The sequence below is a fragment of the Takifugu flavidus genome, chromosome 1 (assembly GCF_003711565.1).
Source record: "Takifugu flavidus isolate HTHZ2018 chromosome 1, ASM371156v2, whole genome shotgun sequence".
NCBI lineage: Eukaryota > Metazoa > Chordata > Actinopteri > Tetraodontiformes > Tetraodontidae > Takifugu > Takifugu flavidus.
The window spans coordinates 23,266,777-23,284,443 of record NC_079520.1 but is presented as its reverse complement, the minus strand read 5'-3'; the positions used below and the strand labels follow the sequence as shown (position 1 = coordinate 23,284,443).

The 17,667-nt window shown below is 42.4% G+C and overlaps 2 protein-coding genes across 7 annotated transcripts; one reads left to right on the top strand and one right to left on the bottom strand.

Annotated features, from left to right (window-relative positions):
* The first annotated feature begins 39 nt into the window (after positions 1 to 39).
* Positions 40 to 3,565, top strand: LOC130520192 (endoplasmic reticulum protein SC65-like). 4 transcript variants are annotated; one of them, XR_008948746.1, is made up of 8 exons: positions 40 to 1,131; positions 1,633 to 1,797; positions 1,898 to 2,069; positions 2,189 to 2,317; positions 2,409 to 2,554; positions 2,706 to 2,822; positions 2,907 to 2,990; positions 3,070 to 3,106. XR_008948746.1 is itself a non-coding variant. In XM_057023919.1 (7 exons), the coding sequence occupies exons 1-7, from the start codon at positions 685 to 687 to the stop codon at positions 3,214 to 3,216; spliced, it is 1,275 nt and encodes a 424-aa protein (XP_056879899.1). In that variant the 5' UTR covers positions 40 to 684; the 3' UTR covers positions 3,217 to 3,565. The 4 variants fall into 4 exon arrangements, 2 of the variants coding, with proteins under 2 accessions (XP_056879899.1, XP_056879826.1); XR_008948761.1 differs by having other exon boundaries at positions 2,666 to 2,822; XM_057023919.1 differs by lacking the exon at positions 2,706 to 2,822 and having other exon boundaries at positions 1,633 to 1,782; positions 3,070 to 3,565.
* Positions 3,338 to 17,266, bottom strand: adam11 (ADAM metallopeptidase domain 11). Of its 3 annotated transcripts, XM_057023532.1 has the most exons (27): positions 16,729 to 17,264; positions 16,520 to 16,656; positions 15,482 to 15,558; positions 15,112 to 15,178; positions 12,284 to 12,366; positions 11,898 to 11,955; positions 11,313 to 11,376; positions 10,809 to 10,942; positions 10,229 to 10,303; positions 10,064 to 10,135; positions 9,810 to 9,976; positions 9,644 to 9,728; positions 9,432 to 9,522; positions 9,069 to 9,120; positions 8,837 to 8,936; positions 8,641 to 8,712; positions 8,227 to 8,319; positions 8,042 to 8,122; positions 7,898 to 7,948; positions 7,750 to 7,813; positions 7,564 to 7,669; positions 7,356 to 7,475; positions 6,384 to 6,552; positions 6,188 to 6,302; positions 5,705 to 5,795; positions 5,278 to 5,295; positions 3,338 to 4,784 (listed from the first exon to the last, which is right to left on the bottom strand). In XM_057023532.1, the coding sequence occupies exons 1-27, from the start codon at positions 16,769 to 16,771 to the stop codon at positions 4,769 to 4,771; spliced, it is 2,301 nt and encodes a 766-aa protein (XP_056879512.1). In that variant the 5' UTR covers positions 16,772 to 17,264; the 3' UTR covers positions 3,338 to 4,768. The 3 variants fall into 3 exon arrangements, with proteins under 3 accessions (XP_056879512.1, XP_056879545.1, XP_056879468.1); XM_057023565.1 differs by lacking the exon at positions 3,338 to 4,784 and having other exon boundaries at positions 4,857 to 5,295; positions 10,809 to 10,921; positions 16,729 to 17,266; XM_057023488.1 differs by lacking the exon at positions 3,338 to 4,784 and having other exon boundaries at positions 4,857 to 5,295; positions 16,729 to 17,265.
* Positions 17,267 to 17,667: the final 401 nt, after the last annotated feature.

Here is a 17,667-nt window from a genome sequence, read left to right as displayed (position 1 = left end):
AACTCCAAGGTAGTTTTCTCTGTCAACTGGACTGGGTTTCTTCTCTTGAAGACGTTTCGCCTTCTATCCAGAAGGCTTCTTCAGTTCAGAACTGAAGAAGCCTTTAAGTTGACAGAGAAAACTACCTTGGATACAATGACCTGGATGACTGAGAATTTACACAGACATCTTTATAAAAACTGCATTTCATTTCAATGCATTTCAAACTTCATTATAAAATTCTTCGAGGAATATCGTAGTGAAACTAACACAATTTTTAAAAGTCAAGCACTAATGGGGGAGTGTTCTTCAGAAATAAATGTCCGATGAAATGCATCATGTGGGGTAATAGTGGCCTTGGTAACGCAGTAATAAACGTGTCATGTGTCCAGTCCATTTCACTTTTCTCCAAATACCATGTTCAGCTACTTTGCCTACCCAACTATAGGATCAGCAGAGTTTTTTTTAAAGTTTTATTTGCTTAGACAGTAAAGTGAGTCAACAATAGTGCGCATTTCACAGACGTGCGCTGTTAAGCATGTTTGTGTGCCAAATTAAGAACCAGACGAGTGAAACAGCTGTCGACCCACACTCAACTCCCCCAAATCCTGGAAGTCCCACAGACCCTTGATTATTTTTCCAGAGAGCGGAGGACCATCAGGAGGTACTGGAGGGGCAGCAGAATATGTCGGATTTCATCCCACCATGGTCGCTTTTTGCGCAGTTCTGACTTTGCTTTGTTTGACTTCTGCTTTTAAAACCGACGCGCAATATGAAAACTACAATTTCAGACATTTTCCTGCCGAGGATCTCATCCCTCTCACCGCTGCCTATGGACTGGCGCTGGACCATTACGCGGCAGAGAGGTGGACCGAGTCGATAAAATACCTGGAGTTGAGTTTACGTTTGTACAGGCTCCTGAGAGACAGCGTCAGATATTGCGCCCTGCGTTGTGACGGAAGCAACCAGAGCGAGAACTACGCAGGAAACCAGGAATTGCGCGTGTACTGGCACGTTGTGACAATCGCGTCCTGTCAGAAGAAGTGCAGGGAGTATTTCCCTGCGCTGCAGCTTCCTCCCCCCGGCAGAGAGATCCTGCAGGACTTTAGCAAAAGATCTCCGTACAGATATCTGCATCATGCGCATTCCAAGGTGAGACGTCTAATTCGGATTTAATTCAGCATCACTGTGCTCAACTGTAGAAACCAGCTTCCTTCTTAGGTTCAATTTATTTTATTTTGGGGGTTTCTCTTGGCAGAAGTTCTAATTCGCGTCTCTGCACAAATATCAAGAAAAGAAACATCTGTATTTGGCTGCATTTCCTTAAGTTTGAATCTAAAACTGTCCTTTAATCAGTGGCCAATATCGGGATCACAGGATGATATGTAGTAATGTTGCCACGTGAGGGCGCTGTTGCAGCATTCAAAGGATTTGCGTGTTGTTTCCAAATCATGCTTGTGCCAGATGCTATTTATGATTTCCCATAACAATATTTGAAGTTATTGATTTTTGCATCAAATAATTTCTATTTTAAAGAACACTGGTATCCAATCATTTGTGTTCAAATTGGCCAACAGTAGAAAAGTTGAGTTCCTTCTACATGTTTCAGAAATACTGGTCTTTGACATTTGACAATGATGCTCTGTGTCCCAGCTAGGTGACCTGCAGAGGGCCATCCCATGTGCCCACACCTACCTCCAGAAGAACCCTGATGACCCAGACATGCTGCTAGTGATGAAGGAGTATAAGAACCAGTACGACCTTAGCGGCTACCTCACCGACCACGAAGAACAACCATATGAGGTCAGGAGGATTCAGGTCTTTATCAATCAATCACCAGACATAATATACAGGATTCTTTCTTCCATTATAGAATTTCCAACCCCTGACTGATAAAAGTCTCCATCATCATTTCTAGGCCTGCTTTCTGAGAGGGGTGAAACTCCTCAACTCAGGCAATTTCAGCGGTGGTGTCGAACTCCTGGAGGAAACTCTGAAGCTCTACCTCCACGAGCATGACCTCTGTCAAAGAGATTGTGAGGGAATCGTTCACCTTTTACCTGATGTTGACTTCTACACAGCCCTGTCAGGTTTGTATGGAGAGTATGATCCTTAACAGGAACAGTTTAGATGGCATTTAATGCCTGAAATATAAAATAATGGCCAAGAGAGTGAAAATATTCTATGATGGAATTTCAATTTTTTCCAGATGCCTACATCAACATATTAAAATGTAAGCTGAAGTGTGAGGAGTACTTGATGCCTAATGTCGGAGGATACTTTGTGCAGAACTTTGTGGCCAACATTTACCACTACCTCCAGTACGCCTACTATAAATGTGAGTGTATAGTCAGTAACCATAACCCAGCAGTTCTAATCTTCATCAGAGATTGATCTGTATGTAATTTCATTATTTGTGTGTGTTCTAGTGAATGACGGCAGACGTGCAGCACCGTGTGCTTCCAGTTACTCCCTGTTTGAACCTGAAGATCAGGTGATGGAGCACAACCTGATGTATTATAAAGCCTACAGTGACCAGTGGGGTCTTCAGTCTGACCATTTTACAGCTCGGATGGTGAGAGAAATGAAACAGTTTGCATATTCTACCCGTGTCTGTGTGGCTTCCTCCCACAGTCGTCCCAGTCCCTGTATTTGGGGTGATTTAGATGCTCTGAAATGTCCATAGATGTGAATGTGACTGGGGATGTGCCGTTTGTTCATGCTAGCCCTGTGATGAGCTAGCCAGAGCGTACCCCGCCCTCACCCGAGGGCAGCTGGTGTAGGCTCCAGCCCCTCCACTGAGACCACTGAACCGTAAAGTGGTAGAAGATGGATGGGTTTAAGTGAAGAAAAATGCCAATGATCATCGATATTCACTGTGACTTTCCTATAGTTTGAATTTGTCCATGTGTCTGTCCATTTTACAGGAAGCCGTGAAACTCTACGACCAGACGATGGCACAAAAACGGCTGCTGGCGCTGGCTGAGGAATATTTGGCTCTGGACGATGAGGTGAGATCAACAGATAATAAAGCATTCGTAACCGTGCAGTTTCTCTAAATGAAGAAAACCTTTTTTTGGAAAATAAAAGGATTTTTTTGGAGCTGAAGAAGCGGCGCTCCTTGTCTCAGAGTCTCTCGATGTTGAGTTCGAGGGTGTGGGAGACTACGAAGAGGGCATCTACGCCGACTGGAGTCAGCCGAAAGGAAAAGGAGACACCGGAGAGTCGAACATCTGACAAAAACAACATCTTAGTTTGGTTTGATTGTATATAACTTTTAAACTACATAAAGATAAAAATGTGTTTCATTTATGATTTAAAGAACATAATTATTTTTTTAAAAATCAGGCATGGCCACTGTGATTCAGATAAATTTTAATATAGATTCAACGTTACGGGTGTTTACACACAATGATGTTTTTCTCAAGTTGGACCATACAGTGTGATTACAGCACCACAAACCCTTTATTCAGACTGATCACCAACCATATCAATAAACTGGGTGTGACCTGTGACCATCTGCTGCCCTAAAAATCATCCAGTGTTCAACGTTTGAAAGGGGTAAAATCTGTTAGTTAATGATCAATGTTACCGTAGGCTGACTGGCAGTGAAACTTTACTCATGGCTTTACTGCTATTGCTCAGCTCTTTACTATACTATCATTATTCTAAACGGGGTTCCTACATCATAACCTCTGTTGTGCTCTAAGACTACCTCATAAATGGACGTAGCAGTTTGTTTTCCAAGCACACCTAATAGAGGGCTTATTATATGAATCTATTTAATGAAACTAAGCCATTAATAGATAAATCTTATAATTTACTAACTCTTTCCAAAGGGAAGCCTAATGAAATTAAAAACATGTGCTGTCGGTTTTAATGAAACTGTTGAAGGTAAAATCTGAACCCAAAATCCAGTTTTGAATCAGCTCTGAGACCAATGTGAAACAGTTCGCAAGTGTGTCCACGAGGGGGCGCTCACACTTCCCTGAAACGCTCTTTAATTAATAAAGTGAGCAGTTTTGTGCTTCAGTTCAGAGAGGCAGTGAGGCATTGTTGATGCGCGGCCACGGCATCAGCACCCATTTCAACATATCTGAAGGAAAAACTTTCTGTGTGCACAGATGAAAAGCAAGCAACTTCCGTACCGGTGCAACATTATATCGAGAAAGTTTGTGTAGCACTGAGTTAAAGCTAACGAAAGGCAGCACAATTACGGATATCGACCTTTAACCAGACCAGGAGTGACTAGACCAGGTCCTGTGCTGCCAGGCAGAAAATGCTTTACCCAAAGAAAACTGGATCCGAACAGGAAGTCTCGTCTACCTGGTAAGAGAAATCCTGCTGGTTGCGGTCCTCTAGGACCGGGTTTGGACACCCCTGATTCTAGACGGATAAAATGACAATGACATTATTTCTCTGCAGTTACAGTCACGTGACCTAAAGGATGTGGGTTAATTACATTAACCAGAAGCCTCCCAACAGCTGAAAGCCTCTGTGGAATCGCCTAAAGTATAATAACAGTCACTATGGCAACTATAAGAATAAGAGCACTGGAAAATAACACTGTTGTAGCAAAATGTAATAAAAATAAAGGGCATTTCAGGATGCCACAGTATGGGTGGGAATCAGAGCATCCACCATAAAGACATCATTAAAATTTCAAGGTTTAGAAGAAATCAGAGAAGGAAACAGATACAAGCCAAGGGCGGAGAAGTGGAAGACATGATCGTTTTGTCTCTCTTCAGAGCTGACAGGATGCAGCAGAAGGACAGCAGAGAGAAACCATTCAAACCCCCGAAGATCTGAGGAAGAGAAATGATGTGGAGGAAAAGGAAGGGGAAGAAGCATGTGGGGCTAAATTAATGTCTGGATACTTTTATGTACGGTACTTTTTAATGCTCAGAATACTGCACAAGACATAATAAACATGCATAGTTTGATTTTTCTGTGCAAAAAACAACAAAACAACAAAAAACTGGTTGCGTATGGAACTATTTGCTGCAGATGTAATGTAAATAAGTACAAAAAAGGAGAGAAAAATGCACAAAACACCCTTTTTTATTGAAATTACCATTAACACAAAGAAGAGGCTGCTGTTGTAGATAAGGTAGCTAAAATTGAGAAGACATACAAAGAAAGAATAAAGGGGGTAAAAAAGATAAAAAATAGGGGCAAAAGAAGATGCACAAAAAATGAAATGAAGGAATGTTATAAAAGTGATGGCATCAGCCAATCATAATAAGCAATAACTTGAGGCCATTATCCTGGTGTCAGGACTCATAGGCGGGGTCGTACCTTCCTCTCCGGATGTTTCTGGTTCCACAGCGTTGCAGATGGGCGGGAAAGAAGGGAGCACAGAGAATAGGTGAGGTGAGAAGATGACGAAGAACCATCAAACCGTCCGCAGAGCGGGACGCACAGCAGAAATAAGAAGACATGCAAAGGGGTCCGGTGCAGTTAACACAGCCGAACTAGGAGCCAAAGCACTGCGAGACATTCGTCCTTCGGGGGAAGCCTTTTCATTCAGTGAGCAGATTCATTCTAAAGGCCGTCACCTGCATGACTTCCTGATTTAGAACATAACAGGTGATCCGAAGGGAGCGGAGATCAGTCAGTGAGCGTTAGGTCGCAGCAAGCAGAGGGAGCAGGGGGAAAGGGGGGCACGCATGTGTTAGAGGAACACAGCAGGCACACACAGATGGAGACATGCCACAGCTCTTACTTAAATCCCCAGCCAGTTCCCCCCAGGACTATGGCTGCCAGCAGAATGGCACCAGCAACCGAACCTATTATGATATTGGTGCCGCTGGGACCTGTGGGATTGAAACTGAAATTGAAACCCTTTGCTTGTTCCATTTCCTTTTCTCCTTTCCTTACTGCTGGTTCTATGTCCCTCTTTTTCCTTTTTAATCATTTTGCCCCTCTGGACTAAACACCCATCCTTCTGCATTTCTTCCATTTCGCTCCTTTTTTCCTCATCTCTTTTTCCTCTCCAACCTCGATTAGTGTTTTATTCTATTTGTTTTCCTGTGTTTTTTTGCCTTTTCAGAGATCTTTTTTTCTCTTTCCTTCATACACCCATGCGTCAGTCTTCCTTTTGTTTTTTAATTATTGTTTTTCCTCCCTGTTCATCATCTTGTTCCATTGTATTTTGTACAAACACCCTGACTTTATTCCCATCGTCCGACTTGACGTGTGTGTTTACCTCTGTATTTTTCAGGGCCCTCTAATGGAGTAGGAATGGGGATTGGGTCAAAGACGCTGCAGTCTTTCCCGGTGTAATCCGGATCGCAGATACACTTCATCTCATTGCTGCAGGTCTGTTGGGTGAGGTGCGCACAGGTATTTATGTGGCACTGTGCAGCCATAAACCCTGATGCAGATGACAGTGACAAACTCACCCCGTGGTGGGAGCAGATGCGCGAGTATGAGGAACCCGGGCAGGTGCTGAGGTTGAAGGTGGTGACAGGTATGCAGCGACGGTCTAAACACATCATGTTCGGCCCACATGGAGTCCCGTCCTCCACGTAACCCAGGTCCAAGCCATCATCCAACACTGCATGGCCGCCTCTGCGGTTCACATGGAAGCAGAGTTACAGTAATCCATCTCCGCAGACCCACAACATCTGGATCATTACTATACTCTTTTTAGAGGATCCACTATATCTTAATGTAGTTCACGTCTCAAAGGATCTCCAAAATTTGGATCACCTGCTACTTTATTAGGTTCAACTAATGCTTGCTAACACAAACAGCTAATCAGCCAATCACAGGGCCAGAACTCAGTGCATTTAGGCTTTTAGATGTGGCCAAGACCACTTCCTGAAGCTCACAGTGAGCATCGGAATACGGAAGGAAGGGAATTTAAGTGACTTTGAATGTGGCAGACAGGCTGGGCTGAGTATTTTAGAACCTACTGATCTACTGTGATTTTCACACACAACCTCTTTAGGGTTTACAGAGACTGGTCCTGAAAAGAGAAACTAGTGAAGCAGTTGTGTGGATGAAAATGCCTTGTTGATGTGGGAGGTCCTGTTAGCTGTTAGCTAAGAACAGAAAAGTGAGGCTACAAAATGCTGCCTGACCAGATGAGTCAGAATTGGCATCAACAACATGTAAGCAATGATCCATCCTGCCTCATATCAATGCTTTAGGCTGCTGCTGGTGTAACGGCTTGGGGGGGAGAGGCCCCTTAGTACCAATTGACTGTCGTTTCAATGCCGCAGCCTACCTTTTACTAGCAAGTTGTACGAAATAAAATGGCTGATGAGTGTATGTTTACTTCCTTGAACTGTGCAGGAAACTTCTACAGCCTTGCTGCACTAATCAAGAACACTCCAGCTTTATTTTACCCTTCTCAACATCTGGCTCACCTGCAGTCCATGTATCTGTTCTGATGCTGGATGGTTAGACTGGTGAGCTTCCCCTGCAGCTCACCAAAGCTCGGCTTAGCTGTCAGATTGTTGCACAGTAGCAATCCACACAGAACGTCTCTGAGAGATGAGAGAGGGATGAAGGAATATGTGAAGTCTTAGGATCTTCTCCAAAACTGAGGTCAGGAGGCCACGGCCTTTCACTCACTGCTTAGTGCACTGAACCCATCCCTGACCCGTGGGGTCAGGACCACAGTTTCCCTTCTCCGTGCCCTCAGAATTGAGCTTTTCGTAGCAGAATCGATCAGCAGAGCCTGAAAAAAGTATTTTTTTTTTTTAAATAAAACTTTGTGTGGCATGAAATATTTCTGATTGAAATCAACCCAGAACGTACTGTAACCCCACAGAGCCATGCATTGTCCATCTCTGGTCTTACAGCGGCCATCAAAACACCGACCCTGAAAAAGACCATCAAAGTTATGTGGAAAAACAGGAAAAGCAGAAGAAGACGGATAAAACTAAACTAAAAAAAACAACTTTACCTGCCCAGCATCACACATGTAGCCGTCCAGTTTGTGGACATTATGAGGACACTAAAAGAGATTTTACTCAAACAATTTACTATTTTTTTTTTTCCAGTTTTCAACAATGTTTTAACGATCTTGCTGCAGTCAGGCCTTCTTTACCTGACTGGAGTCTCCCGTGCAGGTCTCTGGAATGTCGCATTCGTTCACAGATTCACGGCACGTCACACCTCGCAGCTCGTACTGTCAAAAGGCACAGACAATGTGGAATGCAGATAAAACGATGAAACCAATCAATCGTCAAAGGACTGTGCTGATTATGTCACATAATCAGTGAAACAACTCACCTTGCAGTCCCTGCAGCACAGCCCGTTGCTGCACATGGCATTGTGGGTAAGAGTACACTTCTTACAGCAGTTGGCTCCGCTGCGTGCACACTCCTGCCATTTACAGAGGAATGGCTTTAATCCAGCATGAAGAACAGCAAGTTCATTTTAACTTTAAAAAGACAATACATTTCATTTTTATGACTGGCATCTCCTGAGTGCCTGAAAGTAGAACATCCTTTTCACAGCAGATCACTGTGTCAACACATGGCAAAAACAAAATGAAAACTAAAATAAAACATCTAAATTACCCTTTTCACAGTAATTAGCTTTCAAATTTTTATTTTACTGTAACCACCACATCCACTTATAATGGGATGGCCGTCCTCACCACCAAATACACAACCATAAAATGGTCATTGAACCACAACTCACTGTTATTAACCCACAGTCACATTCTTCTCCGAGCTCCACATAGCCGTTGCCACATTCTGGTGGGTCTAATAACTGCATAAATCAACAAAGGGGGACACAGAATCAAGAAATAACGGTTAACATACATTTAAATCAAATTTAACATGCAAAGCGTGAGAATGATGAGAGACGCTGATGTGAAACAGTCATGTCTCACCTTGCTGGGCTTATTGAAAAGGCAGCTGCCTCCTCCCTGTTGGAGGAATCGCAGGTACTCGTCCACGCTGCAGCGAGAGAACTTTCTGGGTAGGTGGTAACTGATGCAAGAAAACACAAATAAAATGATTATAAACACACCTTTCAATCCTTATTGCTGTAAAATTAATAAAAAATGTTCAGGTATTAATATTTTCCAGGTAAGAATGTTAAATGTAAAGTTAAATGTAAACCTTGTGTCCTCCATGATGCAGCCCAGCCATGGATCTGGACATCTACAGTCTCCTGGAAGCACACACACACACACACACACACACACACACACACACACACACACATTGAAGCTGATTTAATATTCTGTACAGCAGTATTATTATCTTACCACATGAGGGTAGTGTTGGGATAAAGGTAACACATTTAAGTTTGTCCTTATAAATTTAATATAATTTATCAGTGATTGATAAAGGTTACAAAATGGTTGTACATATAAGCTGGAGTACTACTTATTATTATATAATAGCATTTACACAAGATTTAACTGTCAGCCTTGATACTTGAGATGAATATTGCAGATGAAGGAAATCGTTCATTCGTACCTGCTGCTGACTGTTCTTTGTTCCTCAGCATGCCGAGATTCTGTCCAAGACTCTGACACAATGTGATGGCCAGAGGGCCCACACTGCCAAACTGATCATACACCAAAAAATTAGTCAAGTCCTTCAACGGAATCCAGAGTAAACTAATGACGCATAAACCCATGAAAATCTGCATCTATAAATGCATTTTTATCAGCCTTTCAGAGTTTTACCTCATTAATTCCTCCACCTTTGGTGAGGGAACAGATACCCCCAAAGTATGCAGCCTCACTGCGGCTGCTCATAAACGTCCTCCCACTGAGGGAAAGACGATGAGAATGCTTCACTTAGAGGAACTTGAGGGGGAGGAAGAAAGCAAGAGCAGGGGAGTCAACGTACGAGAAGAGGTGAACAGCATCACAGTGCTCCTTGATGCTCTCCTTCCTGTACTTCATGAAGTGACGCAGGGTGAGCAGGACATCATCGCCCACAGAGATCTTGTTTTCAGAAGACCAGGTTTCCATAGCTACCAGGACGATGCGTGTGTTCAGCTGCTCCTTGTAGATCTGCTTGAGACAACATTGAGATGTAGAAATAACAAATTCAGTATAAATCGTGGCATTACAGATTACTGGAATAGTATCATCACCCACAGCGTCGGCCATGTTCACCACTGATTTGGCAAAGGTCTTCGTGTGTGTTGTGGAACGACGCCGCTGCACAAACTAGAGAGATGAAGGCAGAATCAACAAACTGCTATTGACCTTCATCTATTTTCTGTGCTTTAAATTATTTACTACTCAGTGACGTCCGCGTACCAGCTCATGGTCATTCACAACCATCAGCTCGATGTACTTGGTTTCGGACTGGACGGTACGCTGGCCTCGCCGAACCTGGAAAAGGCAACAGAAATCCATGCATTCGAGTTTGGTGCCCACATCACCTTCACCCAGGACAAACGGACAAAGTCATCCAATGCAACCATGAATCACACTCAGCACAGACACAGAGATAATAACAATCATTCTATCACTCCTCATCTTGCTTTTTTTCTTCAATAGTGAGGCACTAGTGTTAATTACACAACCAAGCTAGCAATCAGACCTGATATACAACAGATCTAAAGATGGATGATGCTGTACAAAAACTAGCCACATGCAACTAGTTTGTTAAATTCCTGTCAGACATCCTGAAGCTGAAAATGTTTTTTTGAGAACAATTAGGATGTCTATTTCAACAACTACTAACAACAGCACTGATCGGTTATTGAACTCATATAGCAGATCAGTTTCACTCATATTTGATAATTAACAGTTTGAGATGGAAAAAGGATTTCAACTGATATAATGTGAACTGCGTTCGGACATTTTAACTTCAGGAGGAAGAGTGGTAACTGACTTGTCTCTTAGAACGCCTTACGCCTTCCCTGGAAACCAGCTTCTCCTCCTCCTCCTCCTCCTCCATCGGGTCAGTGTCTCCTTCACTGTGGACGCCTGAGTGCCTCTCTGATTCTGTATTGTTCAGGGGGCATTCTGGGTAACACGTGATAGACACCAAGAGATGGAAAGCGCGCAGTCATCAGACCAAGGGTGGATGTAGTTGTGTGTTATAGCCCACTCATCAGAACAAATCAATATCACAGAGCCAGCTGAGAGGAGAGGAGTCGAGTATAACGGGTCAAATAGGAAAGACAAAGAAGGAGGGAGAGTAATGGTACGGATTGGGTGACGGGAAGCAGGAAGGTGGAAACATGTCAAGGAAAAAGAGGACAGGTGGAGAGGTTGCAACTAAGGATGCATAGACCAGCTGGTCGAGCAGAGGAAGGGATCAGCTTGCAGAAAGAAAATTGTATCCAGGGATAAATGTTATCGTAAACAAAGGAATAGTGTCTCTGCGGTCTACCTGGACAGTCAAATGAAAAAAGGTCCATGTCCGGCACACGATACACAACGTGCTGGTTCTTCTCCTGCAAGACAGCAGGACAAAGAGAGAGGGAGAGATGACAACTCTAAAAAACACACAGTTGCTGGATGACTAAACAGATCAAAATGCAGATGTGACCAAAGGAGAAGTAAAGAAAGAATGTGGATGAAAAACATCCCGCTGATGCGGAAGCCTCGTCCTTAGTTACGGTTGTGTGAGGAAACCTATCACGAGGCTTAATGGGCATAAGACGGCAGGACGGTGTGGTGCACACAAACTGTGGATAAATTCTTTATGAAAGAGAGTGGAGATGGAGCTCAGAGGCCATCAAATGCAGGCAAGCAGTTTGAATAGAGGTCATTGATCCATCTCTTAAGACTATGTAACTGAGCTGTGCTTCAATTACTGGAGTAGAGGTGAAGGGGAATATGGAAAAAGCCTCTTCCACATCTTCCAATCACTTTGTTACACATCTTATCATATCTTAGCATTCGATAAAGTAAATACACCCAATAAAAAATGTAACGTGACCGTGCAACGGCATCATATCCAGTCCAGACTCACCTCATCGCTATCGATGGGTTCAATCCCGTATGAGAAGTTCCCATCTGAAAACATGCCCCTGGAACAGTCAAAAATGTCTGTAAGTTTATTAAGGATGATAAGCTTTATTTAATAGTTAATAATTAATGTCAAGTTTTGATATGTATTTGTGCGCTTGATCGTTCACAGGTTATAAAGAAATTTAACATTTTGGCTAAGCTAAAAAAAAAATGTACTTGACTGCAGCAAATAATTAAACTATGGCGCTCAGGTATCCATGAAAGGTTCAAGGTGAAGCAAGAGTGTGGAAAAGTACATTTTATTATTCAGCTTGTGATAATTGACATGCCACATTTATCAATGTAAGAATAAAAGTGTCATGAAATGTCTCTAAATATTCATCTTACTGTAATCCAAGGCAGGTAGAGAGAGCAGCCCAGGACTGTGGCACGCCTCTGACATGCCCATGGTAGTAGCAGTGCTCTCCTCCCTGGAAAGAAATCAGAAATTAGAGCATGACACTAAACCCTCCATCATCCAGTAACACGCTCACATCAGGTTTCAGAAAATGAAACCAATGCCGGCTCTGAATCGCTGGCTGTGCTGATTTCCTGCCCCTCCGTGCACGCAGGGCAAGTCTTTACTGTCAGCCGGGGTCGACTGAAGGTTGAGAACTGTACACAGCTCATATTCCGGAAAAACTAACACCTGCAGAAGTTGAGTCTGCAAACAATACGGCTCAGGAAAAACTGAATGCATGCTGCAGGATTAGAGTCCTTGAGTGGAGGACTGGGGCCAGGGGGAGAATTGAGTCATGGAGCCATGGATTATACAATTAATTACTCATCAGTTATGAACACTGCAATCTAAGGATTTGAGCAAGATCTGCCATTAAAATATTGGCCAATCTAAGGATTTGAGCAGGATGTGCCATTAAAATATTGGCCAAAATGGCAAATGTTGAGTCTCTGTACTTATTTTCTGCCACCGGGGTCTCTTCTGTACTGATCCAGTTTGATCTTGAGGCTCCAAACTTTACGATTATGTGAAGAATGTTGTGTTTCGACAATCAGATTTCAGCGTGTGGCTTAGTAAAATACTGAGAAGAAAATTAGAGGTGTGTGCGTGTGTGTGTGTGTGTCTGTGTGTGTGTGTGTGCGTGTGTGTGTGTGTGCATGGAGAGTTTCATGTACTTGTACACCATCCCAACCTGCAGCTACAGTCTGGCCTGGCAAAGTGCACAAAAGTGAACGTGCATGGGGGAGTTTTATTTTTCTATTGTGAATAAATACACCTTTTAATTTTTTGAAAATATATTTTGCTGAAAAGCCAAAATCTAAAATGGTATATATGGGTGTATAAAGCGATTCCTTGGAATAAATTGAAAAGCATTTTCCTTATTATTTAACATCACCTAATCTGTTGAGGAAGAAAAGGGCTTACGTCACTTCGACCAAAGCGCAAGACAGCCCAAAGCACTTAGACTGGGGCAATATTGAAAGGTAGGATTACAAGGGTAAGTGCAGGAAATCAAATTATCCAGCACAGCAGATACGTGCTGCAGGCTTTGGAGCGTGTCAGTGGACTCTTTAGACGGGATGCGTGCACTTGTAATGGCTGCAGCTGTAATGGCTGCAGCTGACGTGCGCCAGTAAATCACGGCATGGTGAAGTGATGTGAAAGATCACAGGTAAGCAAAACACCACGTGCATATTGGAGTTGCGGATTTTCAGTGTTCTGTCGAGTCAGAGTTGGCTACTTAATGACACAGCAGAAATGACTGGCACGAATTAACAGCAATTAAATCCAGCAATCTGGCAAATCCAGCCCTTCGGCATCCTTAATTCAATTCCTTTAAAGTCTTGTGTCATTGAGATTAAATCAGGACGAGCTAGTCAGCCACTCAGCACAACAGCATAGATCAGCAGGGACCAATAAAGAACCTCCGACATACAAAGGCAGGAGAAATTTATTGGCACTTCAATGAAGAACTAAATATATTATGGTGAAGAGAGCAGTGGGGGAGGGGGCAGGTCTGTGCGCTAAAATTACTTCATTCACAAAATGGAACATAAGAAAAAATGATGAAATTCTTTGTGATGCCATTTTTTCATAGATATAAATCCCTGTTGATTAATCCCCTTCAATTGCACATTTGCACCATTATTCCCTGACTTTAATCAAAATTCCATTAACAATTCCATCAACGTGATGACATCATCTTCCAAGATTAGAACCCTATGTAGAATATTGGCGTCCCATGTTCTGGGACTGCTTCCTCTGGCAGCAACCAGAAGTCCATTAGTAATACTATTATTATTTAAGATGTTTTGTGATTTGCTTGATTGAAAATAAACCAGTTTAATCTGAATAGGGGTAGAGAATACATTGAGTCTGAGATTAAGTTAATTCGACAAACTGGGGTGATTTGAATTTCCCTCATGACAGGAGAAAATAGCTGCTGCTGCCCACAGGGTAGCCATGGCAACCATCTACTGATTGGTCAGACAGTGTTTGGCAGAGTAAAAGAGGGAAAGACAGAAGAGAGAGAGAGGGAGAGAGTGAGACAACCTAGTTTGGACACTCACTAGCATCATCGAAGCATACACTGAATACGACAGCATAAGATTTTAACTGTCTCGCACGTGTGCAACAATAAAATAGTGAATTTAACTTCATTTAGCTGCGTGTCATTGTTGTGCACTGATAAGACACAAAATGAAAGAATATTTTGAATTTAAAACCTTTGTGGCCAGTAGGAATCACTGTTTGAAGGGCGAGATAAACAAGATATGCTTTTAATACACACTGGTAATGAAGTAATGAAGCCTTGTGATGGTAGCAATTGGTCTATGATCAAGTCTAATCAAATTAACTGAAAAAAACTGGTTTCTATTAGATACCAAAATCAGGATACTTAAGGAAGGTTAGAGCAGCCTGCTCGTGCTAAAAACATTGGTTCCTACACAATCTTTCCTGTATGTTCTTGATTCTGGGCATTTGCCTAAACTAATGAAAGTAAATAAATTCAATCATCAAACTTGTTAAAATGTAAAAACTACAACAAGCAGATAGCAAAGTTAACAGGTAATACTATATATAAAGACCACATTCATTAGCAGTAGCTAAACAAACAATTTCAATATATTTGTAAAGGTCAGGGTAATGGATAAACAGTGGCTAATATATTTGGGATAATTCTTTCTAGATTAAACATTACAAAAGACATTATTACTGTATTCTCGCTGAGCCGACCATCTTCTTCATAGTGGCGTTCTACATATTCTGTAGACAGGAGGTTGCTGGAGAAAAGAAAATTGTTGCAATTAGTTTTAAACTAAGTGGTTCTAAAAAAGGCAACACTGTTATTGAGAATATAAGCACAACATGAAGTGTAAAATCTTACTCTGACAGCTCATAAATTAGGTGAAAAGTGTTGAAAATACATAGCAATTGAACACAATATACGTATTGAAAATTAAAAATAGAATTGTACAGATTTTGTATGCTATTGAGGTGGAAGAATGAAAAATATGCATGCAAATAAGTCAATTCTACAGTGGTGCATGGATGTTTGAAGGCCACTGGGTCTAAATCCAACTTACTGGTTGAGTTCCAGGTCAAGGATGAAGGATGTTTCGAAGGCCTCCACCAAAAAGCTGGTCTGGGCCAGGTGGATGTTCTGGTGAGGGTGAAGTTCAGAAGAATGGAAATGAGAATTCCATTTTTAAAGAGACTTTATCTTCCTTCTGAAACAGGACTGTTCACCAGGGCTGACATTGACCTTTCTCCAAGGTGAATTCTATCGGACTCATAAGATAGATACATCTCCGTAATGGCTACTATCAGCCCTTACTGGCCATCTGCAAGGCAGGCCTCATTAGTATTAGAATGCACTCACTCCAAACCACTTACTATCAGCATAAACCTCCACTGGGTCCACAGGCTGCACAATAAAAAGCCCTCATGAGTGCCTGTGAGCAGAGATAAGAAGCTCTGTCTGAACTGTGAATGATGACTAAAAATGTGCCTCATTACCAACTCGATAGTTAAGTATTTATAAAATACTCTTTTTTGGGAAAAGGGCAAAAATGCTCCTGAAATTATTCAATTCTGATCTATTTTCTTCTAAATTGATCCTTCATCCTGCAGCAGAGATTTGAAAAAGAGATCTTGCAGCCACAACCGCATCGCCCAAGGTCAGAACTGCATTCTGACTAGTTGCTGAGTGAAAGTGATCATGGTGGAGGTAATAAGAGAAGACAGGTTTAGATGTGAAATATTATCTAATACTTTAAAGTGGGGGCAGCTTGAGGGTCACAGAGTGGATGTAGGACAGTTATAGGACCATAAGAGGATGATCTGGCCATTATGAAGAACACTTTTGACTTGTTTTGAAATATTTGTTATCATTTACTATAAAACTTTAATTTAGCAACTTGTATATACAAACAGAAAGAGGCAACAGAATATCAATAAATTGACAAAGATAGAAATGACAAGGAAAATATAAGCTGTGTTACATTCGATACAAAAAATATCAGGAGGCTAAAATATGATAAGGTGTAAGAAACATTAGGAAGAATATTGAAATGTAAACCCCACAAAGTCAATGTCAGTTGCTTGAACAAGAGGACACTCACCTGCGGTCCGGCCGCCTGGTTGTGTATTCGGGTATCCAGCCGGTTGTGGTGCAGCTCCTCTTCGCCATGCATCTGTTGCAGGAGCCTCTTGGGCTGAACCAGCACCCTTCCGTCCCCGCTCACCCATCTAGTCAACCCTGAGCCCAATAAAGGTCTCATTCTGTAACCCACCACAGTGATAATCCATTTTAAATTTTAAAGGTCTGTACCTGTGCATACTGCGGCGAACAGCAGGCATCTCGCGGCGAGCATGATGCTCACATAGTCCTGATGATTTCTTCGGTGAAGCGCCGTCAAATGACAAGAAAAGCGCCTTGAGACGAGCCGCTGGGGGACTGTTGCTGGCAGCGGAAGTAAAGAGCGCAACGGGGTTCCCCGAAACGCAGCGCCCGCATCTCTCGCCCCGCTCACTGCGTCTGTTGACTTGAAAAGCGCCCTGGCGAGACTCCACTCCTCGGCTCCAGCAGCGCGGCGTGTGTCGGACTCGATGTCATGGACACAGATGCGCGCGCGCGCACACACACGCGGCAAAGATCAATCGAAGCAATAACACTGCGCGAGGAACCGCACACCTGGAAACAAGGAGCACGTGGGCTCGACAAGCCCACCCACCCATCCTCTCTGAAGACGCCTGTCGGCTACACAAGTGGGTCCGGGTCCCAGATGAATGCGCTCAGTAATTTCATCGTAATTTAACCCTTTAAAGCCGTTTGTATCATATTTGATACGCGAGATTCTGAGACGTCTCTTTTTTCTAAACCAAAATCAAGTGTGGCAGACCACTGTCCTCTCCAGAAACAACTCCAACACCACCCCGTAAAAGAGGCTGCAGTGTACCTCTTGTGCTAAAAAGTGCTATGCAAAAAATGTTGTTCATGTTCTATATTGTCAAAATGTTATGGGCAAACTTTGTTTTTGTGTCTAAAGTTAATATAGTCGTGAGCTAAAAGTTGCCGAAATCGCCTAATGTATCATATTTGATACAAAAAAAATGTCATAAACAATCAAAAAAAAATTGGGATTTTGTTAAAAGGTTCAATAAACATCTCATTTCCAAAAAATTAGAATTTTCTGGCTATTTTTTGATGTGTCAGGCTTTATAGGGTTAATACACGTAATAAAGATTTGAGCTATTTATTAATTGTGCT

What these genes read in the sequence shown, in the direction of transcription:
- LOC130520192 (XM_057023846.1), top strand. Translation starts at nt 685, where the DNA reads ATGGTCGCTTTTTGCGCAGTTCTGACTTTGCTTTGTTTGACTTCTGCT. An exon ending in ATGAGGTCAGGAGGATTCAG is followed by an intron (nt 1,798 to 1,897) that starts GTCTTTATCAAT and finishes CATCATTTCTAG; the next exon opens with GCCTGCTTTCTGAGAGGGGT. An exon ending in ACCATTTTACAGCTCGGATG is followed by an intron (nt 2,555 to 2,906) that starts GTGAGAGAAATG and finishes TCCATTTTACAG; the next exon opens with GAAGCCGTGAAACTCTACGA.
- adam11 (XM_057023488.1), bottom strand. Translation starts at nt 16,771, where the DNA reads ATGCTCGCCGCGAGATGCCTGCTGTTCGCCGCAGTATGCACAG. An exon ending in CTTGACCTGGAACTCAACCA is followed by an intron (nt 15,179 to 15,481) that starts GTAAGTTGGATT and finishes TCTTTTCTCCAG; the next exon opens with CAACCTCCTGTCTACAGAAT. An exon ending in TCTACCTGCCTTGGATTACA is followed by an intron (nt 11,956 to 12,283) that starts GTAAGATGAATA and finishes TGACTGTTCCAG; the next exon opens with GGGCATGTTTTCAGATGGGA.